General features: G+C 40.4%; 1 protein-coding gene across 2 annotated transcripts in view; it reads left to right on the top strand.

Annotated features, from left to right (window-relative positions):
- Positions 1 to 14,417, top strand: part of naf1 (nuclear assembly factor 1 homolog (S. cerevisiae)) — a 215,781-nt gene that overhangs the window by 121,216 nt on the left and 80,148 nt on the right. For both annotated transcript variants that reach the window (XM_072256013.1, XM_072256012.1), the window contains exon 6: positions 1,293 to 1,453. In XM_072256013.1, the coding sequence (XP_072112114.1) occupies positions 1,293 to 1,453 (161 nt within the window). The remainder of the gene's footprint in view (positions 1 to 1,292; positions 1,454 to 14,417) is intronic.

Below are 14,417 nucleotides of genomic sequence, written 5' to 3'. Positions count from 1 at the left end.
TCAGAAGGCTGGGGAGTGGGACTAAATGGGAGAATGGATCACCTCATGATAAAATGGCGGAGCAGACTCGATGGGCCGAATGGCCGATTTCTGCTCCTTTGTCTTATGGTCTTATGAATGCTTCTGATCTGGCTCTCAGCTAATTCCGGATATGGCTAAGAAACGATCACAAATGTGTCTTGACCTGGTCTAAATCATCTTTTCAATCATTTAATGCCATAAAGGTCAGTTTCTAGCACATTTTAAGTAATGTTGTTTATGATGTCGCTGTTACTGTTCTTGTTCTAGTGTTCTTCATTGATTTATTAGTTACGTGGCAGACAGCTGTACTTCAGGTGGGACAGAGCTTTCTTATGAGTGACTGGTACATCCACTAGCTTATTTGCACTTTAGACACCTGAACATTGTGAGCAGAAACAAATGGGCTCATTGGCAGGTCTGCTGTAAGATGGGTTTAAGTAAAATATTTGTGAAGAGGACAAGGAGGATATGAAGGGAGACACATAGGATGAGTGAATGGGCAAAGAGCTGACAAACAGTGTATAATGTGGGAAGATTCCTTTGCAAAGGGAAAAATTTTAAATGTATATTCTCTAAATGGTGAGAGATTGTGTAGTTCTGAGATACAGAGGGGTTTGGTATCCTTGTGCGTAATATACAAAAAGCTAGTGTGTAGATATTTTAATTAGAAACTTACTGCCAAGTAATTATGCAAAAGAAGAGTGATTATGCTTCTATTTCATCAGTGAGACCATGTTTAAGAAACAATGTAAATACATTGTGAGCAATTCTCAGATGGTTTATTGGAATAATGGGTAAAATTTCTCAAACAGTTGGGCAGCCAAGCCTGTTTTCATTAAGAATTTAGAAGAGGAAGAGAAATTGATTGAAGCATGCAGTCTTTACACATTTTTCAACTAGGGATAGAGTACTGATAAGTAAGGGGTGAAAGGTGGCTGTGCTGGACAGCAATATGCTAATATAATCACATGATCATATTAAATGGTAGAGGACCAAGTAGCCAATTTCAATTTTAATTCATATGTTTGTACTTTGAAAAAGAAGACTTCAGTGTTTTAACTGGTTGGTATGAAATGAAAATGTGTATTGATTTTCTTGCTGGGAAAATATCTTGAAATGAAGCTATTCTATTGCATTTTTCTGCATGTTTCATCCACCACAATCCCACAAACTTTTGTTTGAATAATTCCCTCTAGCACTAGTCATGTACTTGTTGTTTCGATTGTAAAGAACACAACAGGCTTGTTTCATTTGTCTCTTTTAATTAACAGGTGTTTGAAGTGTTTGGTCCAGTTTGTCATCCGTTCTATGTTCTACGATTCAATTCTGCCGAAGATATTGTTGCAAAGGGGATTGAGCTGAAGGACTTGTTATACTTTGCTCCCATGGTGAAAGACTTCACACAGTACATTTTCACAGAGCAACTGAAGCAGTAAGTTAATTAGCAAACATTTTGCAATTCAGAACTTATTTGGTAAAAGCAGGAAATACCGCTGACCCTCCAGTATTGTTTTCCAGTTCATTTTGTATATTTCTAGGTGTTTGATGATGTTGTCCAGCTGTAATTACTTAAAGGTGAAGAATGCTATTTACCTGACAAGATTGTTTCTACAATATTTATGGGACAAATTGAAAAAAGAGGTTAACTTTTTAAAATAAAAAAGTGACCCAGTTGTTTTACTGACAATTTGAAAGTTATGCATGAGATTCCTCTTCCAGGTTTATATAACCTTTGTATGAAGTAACATATGATCCAATGCTAAAAATTTCCATTGATTTAAAGGTTATCTTCTGACTGACTCCAGATTGAGCATTATTTTGCTTGCAGCATGTCTTGATACATTCTCTCTCAGCAGATTTCCAGACTGATTACTATACGTCGGAAGGCTAATTTTGAGTACCTGAATAAATGTATTGTTGATGAGCTTTGAGATTCAAAGTAGATAGGTATACATGGAGAGGTGGTAAATTGGATTAGACATTGGCTCAATGGAAGAAGCCCAAGAGTGGTGGTAGAGAATTGCTTCTCAGAGTGGAGGCCTGTGACTAGTGGTGTGCCACAGGGATCATTGCTGGGTCCATTGTTATTTGTCACCTATATCAATGATCTGGATGATAATGTGGTAAATTGGATCAGCAAATTTGCTGATGATACAAAGATTGGAGGTGTAGTAGACAGTGAGGAAGGTTTTCAGAGCCTGCACAGGGACTTGGACCAGCTGGAAAAATGGGCTGAAAAATGGCAGATGGAGGTTAATACAGACAAGTGTGAGGTATTGCACGTTGGAAGGACAAACCAAGGTAGAACATACAGGGTTAATGGTAAGGCACTGTGGAGTGCAGTAGAACAGAGGGATCTGGGAATACAGATACAAAATTCCCTAAAAGTAGCGTCACAAGTAGTTAGGGTTGTAAAGAGAGCTTTTGGTACATTGGCCTTTATTAATCAAAGTATTGAGTATAAGAGCTGGAATGTTATGATGAGGTTGTATAAGGCATTGGTGAGGCCGAATCTGGAGTATTGTGTTCAGTTTTGGTCACCAAATTACAGGAAGGATATAAATAAGGTTGAAAGAGTGCAGAGAAGGTTTACAAGGATGTTGCCGGGACTTGAGAAACTCAGTTACAGAGAAAGGTTGAATAGTTTAGGACTTTATTCCCTGGAGCGTAGAAGAATGAGGGGAGATTTGATAGACGTATATAAAATTATGATGGGTATAGATAGAGTGAATGCAAGCAGGCTTTTTCCACTGAGGCAAGGGGAGAAAAAAACCAGAGGACATGGGTTAAGGGTGAGGGGGGAAAAGTTTAAAGGGAACATTAGAGGGGGCTTCTTCACACAGAGAGTGCTGGGAGTATGGAATGAGCTGCCAGATGAGGTGGTAAATGCGGGTTCTTTTTTAACATTTAAGAATAAATTGGACAGATACATGGATGGGAGGTGTATTGAGGGATATGGTCCGTGTGCAGGTCAGTGGGACTAGGCAGAAAATGGTTCGACACAGCCAAGAAGGGTCAAAAGGCCTGTTTCTGTGCTGTAGTTTCTATGGTTTAGATGTTTAGTGAATACTTCTTTGTTCCATTTTGAGAGATATGGGCATCCCCAACAACTACTGTGTTTGTTCTCCCCTTCTCTTACTGACTCTGAGAAGTTTTCAGGAAGGTTTCTATCTTGAACTATTGGGTTATTGTCAGTACTGTTGAGTTGAAAATTCCAGTGCAAAAGTCACTGGAGATAAATATCCTTAAACTCTTCTTAAGAATATAAGGGCCAGGAGTAAGAATAAGTCATCCATCAACCTGTTTTTGAATGAACACAATGACACTGAATCTAGGGAGCTTCAGGTAGAGAACTTTAAAGTTCACCAGCCTCTGACTGAAGAGATTTCTTCTTATCGTAACCACCCTCATATTTTGAAACTATGCCCCCGGTCCTAGCTGGTCAGGGGAAAAAGCTTTACCACATTTAGCCTGGCAAACACAATTACTTTTGTACATTTTGATGAGTTGTTCTCTTATTCTTCTGAATTGGAAAAGCAGTTTCAGCTCCTTAATCTCTTCTCATATGGAAATCCCATAGTACTCTGAACCAGTTAAGTAAATCTTTGTTACATTCCCACTAGCCAAGGTACATCCGTTTTTTTAGATAAGGAAACCAAAACTGCACATGATACTATAGGTGCAGTCTTGCAATGTCCTATGCAATTGCAATAAGTCTTATTTACCCTGTATTCAAATCCTCTCACGATAAAGGACGACATTCCATTTACCCTCTGAATCATTTCCTGCATATTGCATGTTGGTCTTTAATGACTTGTGGACACAAACACATTCTGGCCCCTTTGAACGTTAAAATTCCCTAATCAGTCACTGTTTAATGATGACGACCAGAAATAATTCACTTTTTTTTTGTTATATGCCCTAAAATGAAGTGCCTTATGTTTTTCTACATTGTATTCTATCTGGTGTATTCTGAATCACTTTCCCCTGTATCCCTGAAGCTCCTCTATTTATCCCACCTGGTTTAATAATGTCAGAAAACTTGGAAAAAATGATATTTCATCCTCTCAGCATAATTTATATAGATTGTATTAAGCTGGGGCTCAAAAAATTGTCCCTGTAGTACCCAAATAGAAAAAGCTTGCCAACCTGAAAATAATCTGTTTATTCCCATTCCACTCTTTGCTTTGTGTTCAGTAGCCAAGTCTCAATTGATGTCATGACTTCACACCTGTTCCACATGGTCTAATCATATTGAACAACCCGCTGTTCAGGACCTTACTGAAATCCTTCCAAAAATCAATATCCAGTATATCCACAGGTTTCTCTTCTCCACCAGTCACCTCTATAAAGGCCACTGGATGATGAGTTGCAGGTTGTAGAGAGGGTGGGGAGAGGTTTAGATTAGATGGGATGAGTATCTCCAATAGTGCGAGCCAATGTTGCACTGTTGATAAGCTGTTGTTAAAGCCATTTGTTTGATAGATTCAATGAGGGTACTTAAAATAAGACGTTGTGTGTGTGGGGGGGGCTTGAAATCGACATTTGCAAGCTCTGAACTGTCAGAGCTGTTGGAAACATGGAGCAGCTCATGGAGTATCTGTCAATGGAGAATGCAGAGCCCGGTAACTGTTAACGATAGATAACTGTCAGTATGAGGTGCAGTGATATCTTTTCCATGTGGGCATTTTGGACTCGTCAAATTCTACTGCTGCAGGGACTTGCTTTCTTCTATTTCATTTCTGGCCAATTCTGTAGATCAACCATCTGCAAAATTGGCTCAGTTTTTCAGCTGTCATTGACAAAACCTAATCTGTTGGACATCTCTGACAGCTCTGCATTTTGTAGCATTGATGTTCCATAAGACAGAGCAGCACGGTAGTGTAGTGGTCAGCACAACAATTTACAGTTCAGGTGACATGGGTTCAGTTCCTGCTGCTGCTTGTAAGGAGTTGGTATGTTCTCACTGTGACCATGTGGGTTTTCTCTGGGTGTTCCGGTTTCCTCCCACAGTCCAAAGGCGTACTGGTTGGTAGGTTAATTGGTTATTGTAATTTGGCCCGTGATTAAGCCAGGATTAAATCGGGGGACTGCTGGGCAGTGCAGCTCGAAGGGCCATAAAAGCCTACTCTGTGCTGTTAAAAAACTTCTATAGATGTACCACGGAGAGCATTCTGACAGGCTGCATCACTGTCTCTGTCTGGTATGGGGGGTGGGCACTGCACAGGACCGAAAGAAGCTGCAGAGGGTCATAAATTTAGTCAGCTCCATCTTGGGTACCAGCCTTCAAAGTCCCCAGGACATCTTCAAGGAGCAGTGTCTCAGAAAGGCAGCGTCCATTATTAAAGACTTCCAGCACCCAGGGCATGCCCTTTTCTCACTGTTACCATCAGGTAGGAGGTACAGAAGCCTGAAGGCATACACCCAGCGATTCTTAAATGGACATTAAACCCATGAACGCTACCTCACATTTGTATATTATTTCTATTTTTGTACGATTAATCTATTCAATATACTGTAATTGATTTACTTTTTTTCCCTTCTATATTATGTATTACATTGAACTGTTGCTGCTAAGTTAACAAATTTCACGACACGTGCCAGTGATAATAATTCTGACTCTGATCTCAATATTTTTTTTAAAAAGACATGAGTGTGGAATTAGACCATCTAACCCATTGAGACTCTCCACTTTGCAATCATGACTGATTTATTTTCCCTCTCTTGCCTTCGCCCCAGAGCCCTTTTTACCCTTACGGATCAAGAGCCTTTCAACTTCCATTTTAAATACATAGGTACATGGAGCTTAGAAAAATAGAGGGCTATGTACTAGGGAAATTCTAGGCAGCTTCTAGAGTAGGTTACATGGTTAGCACACCATCGTGGGCTGAGCGGCCTGTAATGTGCTGTAGATTTCTATACTGTGGATTCTCCTGTTAATTGGAACCTATAAAGACCGTTATATTTTGACCCAGTTAAGTGGCTGCCCTAATTAGCCAAAGTTTCATGGAAATAGTTAAAAAGGTATAAAAAAGACAAACTACCTTTTAACTGAGTAACTAATTATGTATTTAAATGAAATATACAGCAAATTAGAACATTACTAATGCTACTATATACTCTAAAACTGTGTATTGGCTTCTAGTAATTAACAGTGGAGAAATTCATCCAGTATATGGTGCCTTGTTCTTTTGATTGACTGTAAATGAGTAAAATCAGCACAGACAACTAGTGCAGGCAGTGGACTGCCTTCATACAATACTATCGACAATTGCATCTTCGAAATCTTCATTTTCATTGTAACATTCAAGACGATTGTCAATACCTACAAATTCTTCATAGTTCTTAACTTGTTGAAGTATTGAAATTGTGTAATTTTTGCTTCTGGCATCTCTAAGCCTGAATGCTTGAAAGTGTAGTGAGTGAAGGAGTTCCGAATTGTCATATTGCTTATTTCTTGCCAATTATCAGTGACAAACAGTCACTGCTTTTTGAACACAAACACACGTACTGACGCTGTTTAAAAACAGTTTGCTTTAAGCAAAGTGTAGTAGATACTACATGGTCATGCAACTGCAAGTGACTGACGCCAGTTAGAAACTGTTCGGCAACAGTCTCCTGTCCCATTTAAGCAGCATAATGAAGCAAACAAGCAAAAGGAATCCAAGCTGTTCTCTCGATTAGCTTTTGTTCTCTAAGAGTTGTCTGAAATAAGTGGCTGCCCTATTTAGCTGATAATCTAATTAATTGGAATCTACGGGTCTTCACAGCTGCCTGTGGCAATGAATGCCACAGATTCACCACCCTCTGCCTAAAGAAATTCCTCGGCACCTCTTCTAAAGGGGTGTCCTTCTGTTCTGAGTCTGTGCTGTCTGGTGCTACACTGCCCGACTATTGGAATCATCTTCTCCTGTCCACTCTATAGCTGTCATCAAAGTTGCTGGTGAACGCAGCAGGCCAGGCAGCATCTCTAGGAAGAGGTACGGTCGGCGTTTCGGGCCGAGACCCTTTGTCAGGACTAACTGAAAGAAGAGCTAGTAAGAGATTTGAAAGTGGGAGGGGGAGGGGGAGATCCAAAATGATAGGAGAAGACAGGAGCGGGAGGGATGGAGCCAAGAGCTGGACAGTTAATTGGCAAAAGGGATATGAGAGGATCATGGGACAGGAGGCCGAGGGAGAAAGAAAAGGGGGAGGGGGGAAAACCCAGAGGATGGGCAAGGTGTATAGTGAGAGGGACAGAGGGAGAAAAAGAAGAGAGAGAGAAAGAATGTGTGTATATAAATAAATAACGGATGGGGTACGAGGGGGAGATGGGGCATTAGCGGAAGTTTGAGAAGTCAATGTTCATGCCGTCAGGTTGGAGGCTACCCAGACAGAGTATAAGGTGTTGCTCCTCCAACCTGAGTGTGGCTTCATCTTTACAGTAGAGGAGCCTGTGGATAGACGTATCAGAATGGGAATGGGACGTGGAATTCCACACATTTTAAGGACAGCTTTTGTCCTGCCATTAGAAGATTATCGAAAAGACCTGTTGTGCAATACCTATGAACTCCTGATCTCACAATCTCATCATGGCCCTTGCATTTGTTGTTTACCTGCTTTGCACTTTCTCCATAACTGTATTCTGCATTCTGTTATTGCTTTTCCCTTGTACTACCCTGATGTACATGTTTTTAAGTGTTTTGTATGGAAGGCATGTAAAACGAAGTTTTTCCATTGTCTTAGTATATGCGACAATAATAAACCAATTATTGTGCATGTATAGCCAGTATTAGGTCATCCAAAATGCATTTTTATGCATGTTTTTCAGTTACTCTTGCCTGTGTAGTCTGCTGGAGGAAAATTGTGAAGTGTGTTTTTGCTGTGTGTTCTAAGATTCCATGTGATGCTCTTATTGAATTTTCACACATGACCTAGAAATTATCATTATGATTTCTACTTCGGGAAAGGACAATTTTCATTTACACAGTGATGAAGTAAACAGTGCTAAATAATCTAAACTATAAATTAAATAAGGAAAATCTATTGTGTTTATAAATGTAAATGTCATGTATATTATTAGGGATTTGTGAGAAATCAGATATTTCTTGATAGCATGTCCAGGTAAAGGGTCTCCTCTGCCCACCTGCCGGTCTGCCCTTTCACAGGTAGCTGCTGTGGGTGTGTTTTCCCAGTTTTAAGATCTTCATCATCTTTGTGTTCTTTGTTGTCCTTTGGCTCCTGTTCCTCTTGTTAAAAGGCTCTGACTATTTGCATGCTAAATTGTGCTTTATGCAGCGGAAGAAATAGGTGACCCTGTAACCGTAAGAGCAAGAGACGGAGTGAAGTGTTCACGTACGTGGATTGAGGAAACTGTCAGAGTATGTGACAGAGCGGTTAGCAAAACGTATGGCATCTTGAATATACAAGTAAACACAGTTTGCTGACATTTTATACTATGACAGTTAGCCACGGCTGACTATACTTCGCAATTTTTGTTACCATACTTCAGGAAGGATGTGAATGTCTGTGAGGAAGTGTGGAAATGATTTCCCAGAAAGGGTTCGGGGATTTTAGTTGTGAGGTTAAAACAATGGAAATTGAGGAAAGGCTTGATGGAGGTTTGAATGAAGCCATTGGAGAAGTGCAGTTGGTAGATATAAAAGTCTTTATTTGGCACACACAAGCTTAACAGCCTTTGGAGTCACTCATGTGAAAGAGGCTCCTGGACCCAACATTACACCATATTTTTGTATGTTAAAGAATAAAGGTAACAACAGGACAATTTCTATAAATACAATGCATTCATAATTCTATTGAGTTACATATAATTTTTAATACCTAAATCTTCACACCAGCACACACACAATGAGTGCTAATCATGCATATGCAGACATCTCAGGTGAATGGGGTGCTTCCTGGTTTCTAGTCAACCCCAATCTGCAGCTCTAGGAAGACCATTGTTCTAAGCTGCATCTTAAATTCAATCTGTAATCCACATTCAGATCTGAAGACTGGTTGCTACTGAAATTAATATTTGCTATCTTCCATATTTCCAGAACGTGTGCTAATGGGAAGAGGTATTAAAGATTATGACAGGTTTACATTAAAGTAGAACAGCAAAAGTCAATTGATAGTGCCAGGGCTAAGAGAGACAATCTTATGAACAAGAGATAATGAGTGATGTGAACATGACAGCTTTTATATGCAGTGAGTGGAATTGATCAGGAGCTCACCACCCACGTGGGTGGTGAAAGGAGAGATGATTAATAACCTGTATTTTTTTTCTGGAGCATTGGAGGCTGAGTAGCGACCTGACACAAGTATATAAATTCATGAGAGGCAAAGATAGGGTAGGTGGTCTTTCTCCCAGGGTGGGAATATCTAGTTCTAGAGGGTATGGTTTTAACAATAGAGAAGGAAATTTTAAATGCAATTGTATAGCAAGTTTTCTTAGAGTGGTGGTGCATGGAATACCTCGTTAGAGGAAGTGGTGGAAGCAGGTACAATAGTGACATTTAAGAGGTATTTAGATAGACACAGAAACAAGCAAGGAAGGAGGGATATAGACCATCTGCAAGCAGATACAGGATTAGTTCAGACTGACTGTGGTTGGAACAGACATGGTGGGCCTGAAGGTCTGTTCCTGTGCTGTACTGAAGGAAATTGATAGCAACTAGAGGGAAATGGATTTGCTGAGTGTATGTAGACATAGTGGAGGAATGAGACTGACTGGATGACTCGGAGTGATCTGATATGGCCTCAATTGGCTGAAAGCTTCTGTTACATCATGATGATTGTACCACATGAATTAGAAAATGCCTGATTAAATTTCCACAAGTGACCTGGAAATTGTCATTATCGATTTTCACTGAGGAAAGAAAATCTTTCGTTTACGTAGCACTGAAGTAAACAGTGTTGCATAATCAAATATCAGGGCCATTAGGCTCTTATCTTTAGTACTTGGCTTTGAATACACCCTGGGCCAGTGCCATTGTTGACAGCTTCTTGTTCATACATATCAACATAACACTGCATGATTTTTACTGTAAGGAAAATAATCCTGGGTTCTTCAGTTGATCTGCATAACTCCCTGCAGCTCTCTCTCTTTGTACTTTTAGTTTAAAAAAAACTTTTGCAACCAAGCTCTTGAAAAGAATAGAAGGATAGTTATATAATAGAAAGGTGGCATGGTTATGCCGTACACCACACTGTATTCGATGAACAACAGCTATCTGCTCATTCTCTGAGTTGTTACACACCGTTGGTCTATGGCTATTCCTTGAAGCTCCTTCTCCGAGAACATTGTGGGGTCACTTTTATCGGAAGGACTGCTAAGAAAACACAGGAAGATGAGGAATATTGATGGATTGTGATGATAGAGTTATCCTGCAAGGAAGGTTTGAGAGAAAATAGCTAATATCCTCTGTTGAGAGGAATAAGAGGTGCTGTTTTGAAACATACAAGTTTCTGCCAGACCAACAAGAGAAGTCAAGAAGGGATGTTTCCATGGGGAAAGAATCTTGCACAAGATGGCAATGGTCTCAGGATAATGAATCGATCAGTTATGGCTGAGATGAGGAATTTCTTCTGTCAAAGGATTATAAACATGTGCAATACTCCACTCCAAAGAGCTGTGATTGCTGTGTCTCTGATCTAAGAGGAATAAATCCATGCTCAATGCCCCCATTATCCAGGCCATGCTCTCTTCTCACTATTACCATTAGGAAGGAGGTACAGGAGCCTTAGATCCCATACTGCCAGGTTCAAGAACAGTTATTACCTTTCAACTTCCAGGCTCCTAAACTTGTGTGGACAACTTCACTCACCTGGACTCTTCAATTCATGTTCTCCGTATTATTTCTTTATTATTTGTTGTACAGTAGATTATGATTAATTGGAATATATTGGGAGCAGTACATTTTGGCCCAGTTAAATGGCTGCCCCAATTATACTTTATACTTTATTGTCGCCAAACAATTCATGCTAGAACGTACAATCAGCACAGCGATATTTGATTCTGCGCTTCCTGCTCCCTGGATTACAAATATTAAATATTAAAGATAGTAAAAATTAGTAAATATTAAAAATTTAAATTATAAATCATAAATTGAAAATAGAAAATGGAAAGTAAGGTAGTGCAAAAAAAAAACCGAGATGCAGGTCCGGATATTTGGAGGGTACGGCCCAGATCCGGGTCAGGATCCATTCAGCAGTCTTATCACAGTTGGAAAGAAGCTGTTCCCAAATCTGGCCATACAAACCTTCAAGCTCCTGAACCTTCTCCCAGAGGGAAGAGGGACGAAGAGTGTGTTGGCTGGGTGGGTCATGTCCTTGATTATCCTGGCAGCACTGCTCCGACAGCGTGTGGTGTAAAGTGAGTCCAAGGACGGAAGATTGGTTTGTGTGATGTGCTGCGCCATGTTCACGATCTTCTGCAGCTTCTTTCGGTCTTGGACAGGACAACTTCCATACCAGGTTGCGATGCACCCTAGAAGAATGCTTTCTACAGTGCATCTATAAAAATTAGTGAGGGTTTTAAGGGACAGGCCAAATTTCTTTAGCTTTCTCAGGAAGTAAAGGTGCTGGTGGGCCTTCTTGGCAGTGAACTCTGCTTGGTTGGACCAAGTCAGGTCATTTGTGATATTGACCCCAAGGAACTTCAAGCTTTTGATCTGTTCCACTTGCGCACCACCGATGTAAATTGGGTTGTGCGGTCCGCTACTCCTTCTGAAGTCAACAACTAATTCCTTCGTCTTGCTGACGTTGAGGGATAGGTTATTGTCTTCGCATCATACCACCAGGTTCTTAATTTCCTCTCTGTACTCAAACTCATCATTACCCGAGATACAGCCTACAATTGTTGTGTCATCAGCAAACTTGCATATTGAGTTTGATGGAAGCTTGACTACACAATCATGGGTGTACAGAGAGTACAGCAGGGGCTGAGTTAGCCAAATTAACCAAATATTTCCAATTAACCAATATTTCATGGATATAGTTAAAACGCTGTATAAAAAAAGACAAACTAAGTAACGAATTATTTATTTAAATGAAATACAGAACAAATTAATATATTACCAATATTACTACCACAGTATAAAGCTGTATTAGTTCCTAATAGTTATCAACGGAGGAATTCATCCAGTGTACGCAGTGAACAAAATTAGTGCAGACACCTAGCGTAGATAATGGACTTCCTTCATACAAAGCTATTGGCAATTCCATCCTCTAAATCTTCATTTTCATTGTAACCTTCAAGATGATTGACGATGCCTTCAAAATCTTCATAGCTTCTAACTTGCTGAAGTAGTAGAATTGTTTCATTTTCACTCCTGGCTCTTTCGAACATCTCCAAGCCTCAAAGCTTGAAACCACAGTGAGCAAAGCAACTCGGAATTGTCTTGCTGTTTATTTCTCACCAACAGCCAGTGAGAAAAATCACTGCTTTTTGAACACAATAACATGCTATTTAAAAACTGTATGCTTGAAGCACAGTGGTATCTAACAGCTAAAAATCAGATGCTAGTTAGAACCTGTTCGTCAATGATCTCCTGTCCTGATTAAGCAGCATAGTGTCCCAGATAAATTAAGGGAATCCTGACAATTTTCAAAATTAGCTTTTGTTCTTTAAGCATTGTCCCACATAAGTGCTTGCCTGGATTAACCAGAATCCGGTGTACTTGCACAGTTCAACTTCTGCACTTTGGTTGTCTGCCGGTCTTAAGCCCAATTTATACTTCTGCGTCAAATGTACACCGTAGGTACAGCGTAGCTGCGTACCCTATGCTGTACTCTGCGCCGAACCCTGCGCCGTAGCCTATCGCTCACCTCTCCCAAAATGTAACTGCACGTCACAGCAACACAGACCGCAAGAACTGTGATTGGTCTGCTTGGTAGCATCGCATTTCCACTTGCTGCTTATTCTCCGCCATTTCAGAATTGAGAAAGAAGAAACGCTTGTTCAACATTTATTAGCTCCAACTCCAACATGATGCGCTCAGTTTCAGTCACCATTGTTTGAAGTACAGGAAGAAACTCAACACAGTGGCATAGAAACCCCACCGCCAACTAGCATTTTAACGGTGAATTGCAGAGCGACGCAGACACACCAACGCACAAGTATAAATGCTCACAATGGCATAGGCCACTTGCGCAGGCTACGGCGTAAGCTACGGCGTAGCCCATACGCACAAGTATAAATCAGCCTTTAGTGTGTAGTTTCTCATTAATTGTATCGTATTTCTTTGTTCTAATGTGAATGCCTGAAAGAAAATGAATCTCAAAGTAATTTATAGTGACATATGCATACTTTGACAATAAGTGTTACTGCACTATGACCACTTTTATCACTTTGCACTATGAGGGACATTTTTGTTCTGAATTTTAAAAAAAATGTGTAGAGTCATAAAACACTACAGCTCAATTTTTTTCTTCTGAATGTTGCTCATATGATGCTATGTACCTGTGATGATGCTGCAATAAGATTTCCATTGCTCCTATTTTATGCAGGCTCTTCTGCAACTGACAATAAACTTGACTTTGACCTGTGATCCACAGAATGTTGATTGTAGTGGATTGATGATACTGACCTTTTTCAACACCCTCTTGTTGAGCTGGCCAATACATGACACTTTATTGGCTGTTGCTTGCCATTCAAAGTTCTTCCCCAAATGTTTATCGGTCTTGCTGTATGTGCACATAAACTTCAGAATTCCAAGGTACTTTATATTTGCTTTAAAAATGGTGGTAACAAGGGAGCAGGTTGGATCACTCAAGACGAAAGGAAGGAATGGGAAAGAATGTCTGCTCAGAGACAGAGTAAGTGGGCAAGGTATTTAGTACATGGCCCAGACGGTGTGTATCTTTGATGAAGGATGTTGCCTTCATGAAGCAGTGCTCTTGTAGATACTACAGATGGTTGCGAGGGATTTATCAGTGTTGTCTTGGTTTGAGTCCACTACTCCCTTGCAGCTTCTTACCTTCCTGTGCTTTTGAATTGCTATATCAAACCATGATGCAACCAATCAGGATGCTGAAGGGTGACCTGGTAGACACATATAAAATTGTGAGGAGGTTTAGGCAATATGTGTGGTGCATGGCCAAGTGGTTAGGGCATTGGACTCACGACCTGAAGATCCTGGGTTCAAGTCTCGGCCACGGCAGCGTGTTGTGTCTTTGAGCAAGGTACTTAACCACACACTGCTCTAGTCCACCAGCTACAAATGGGTGGGGGTTAACCTCGCGATAGACTGGCGTCATATCTGGGGGGGGGTGGGGGGAGTCTCATACCCTCAGTCGCTTCACGCCTGATGGGCCACAAGGCTCGGGACAGACTTTGACTTTGATTTGTAGGCAATATAGATGGTAAGAATCTTTTTCTCATGGTGAAAATGTCAATATTAGTGAGTGTGGCT

Source organism: Mobula birostris, chromosome 4 (genome assembly GCF_030028105.1).
Source record: "Mobula birostris isolate sMobBir1 chromosome 4, sMobBir1.hap1, whole genome shotgun sequence".
Classification (NCBI taxonomy): domain Eukaryota; kingdom Metazoa; phylum Chordata; class Chondrichthyes; order Myliobatiformes; family Myliobatidae; genus Mobula; species Mobula birostris.
This window is presented reverse-complemented; position numbering and strand designations above follow the sequence as displayed.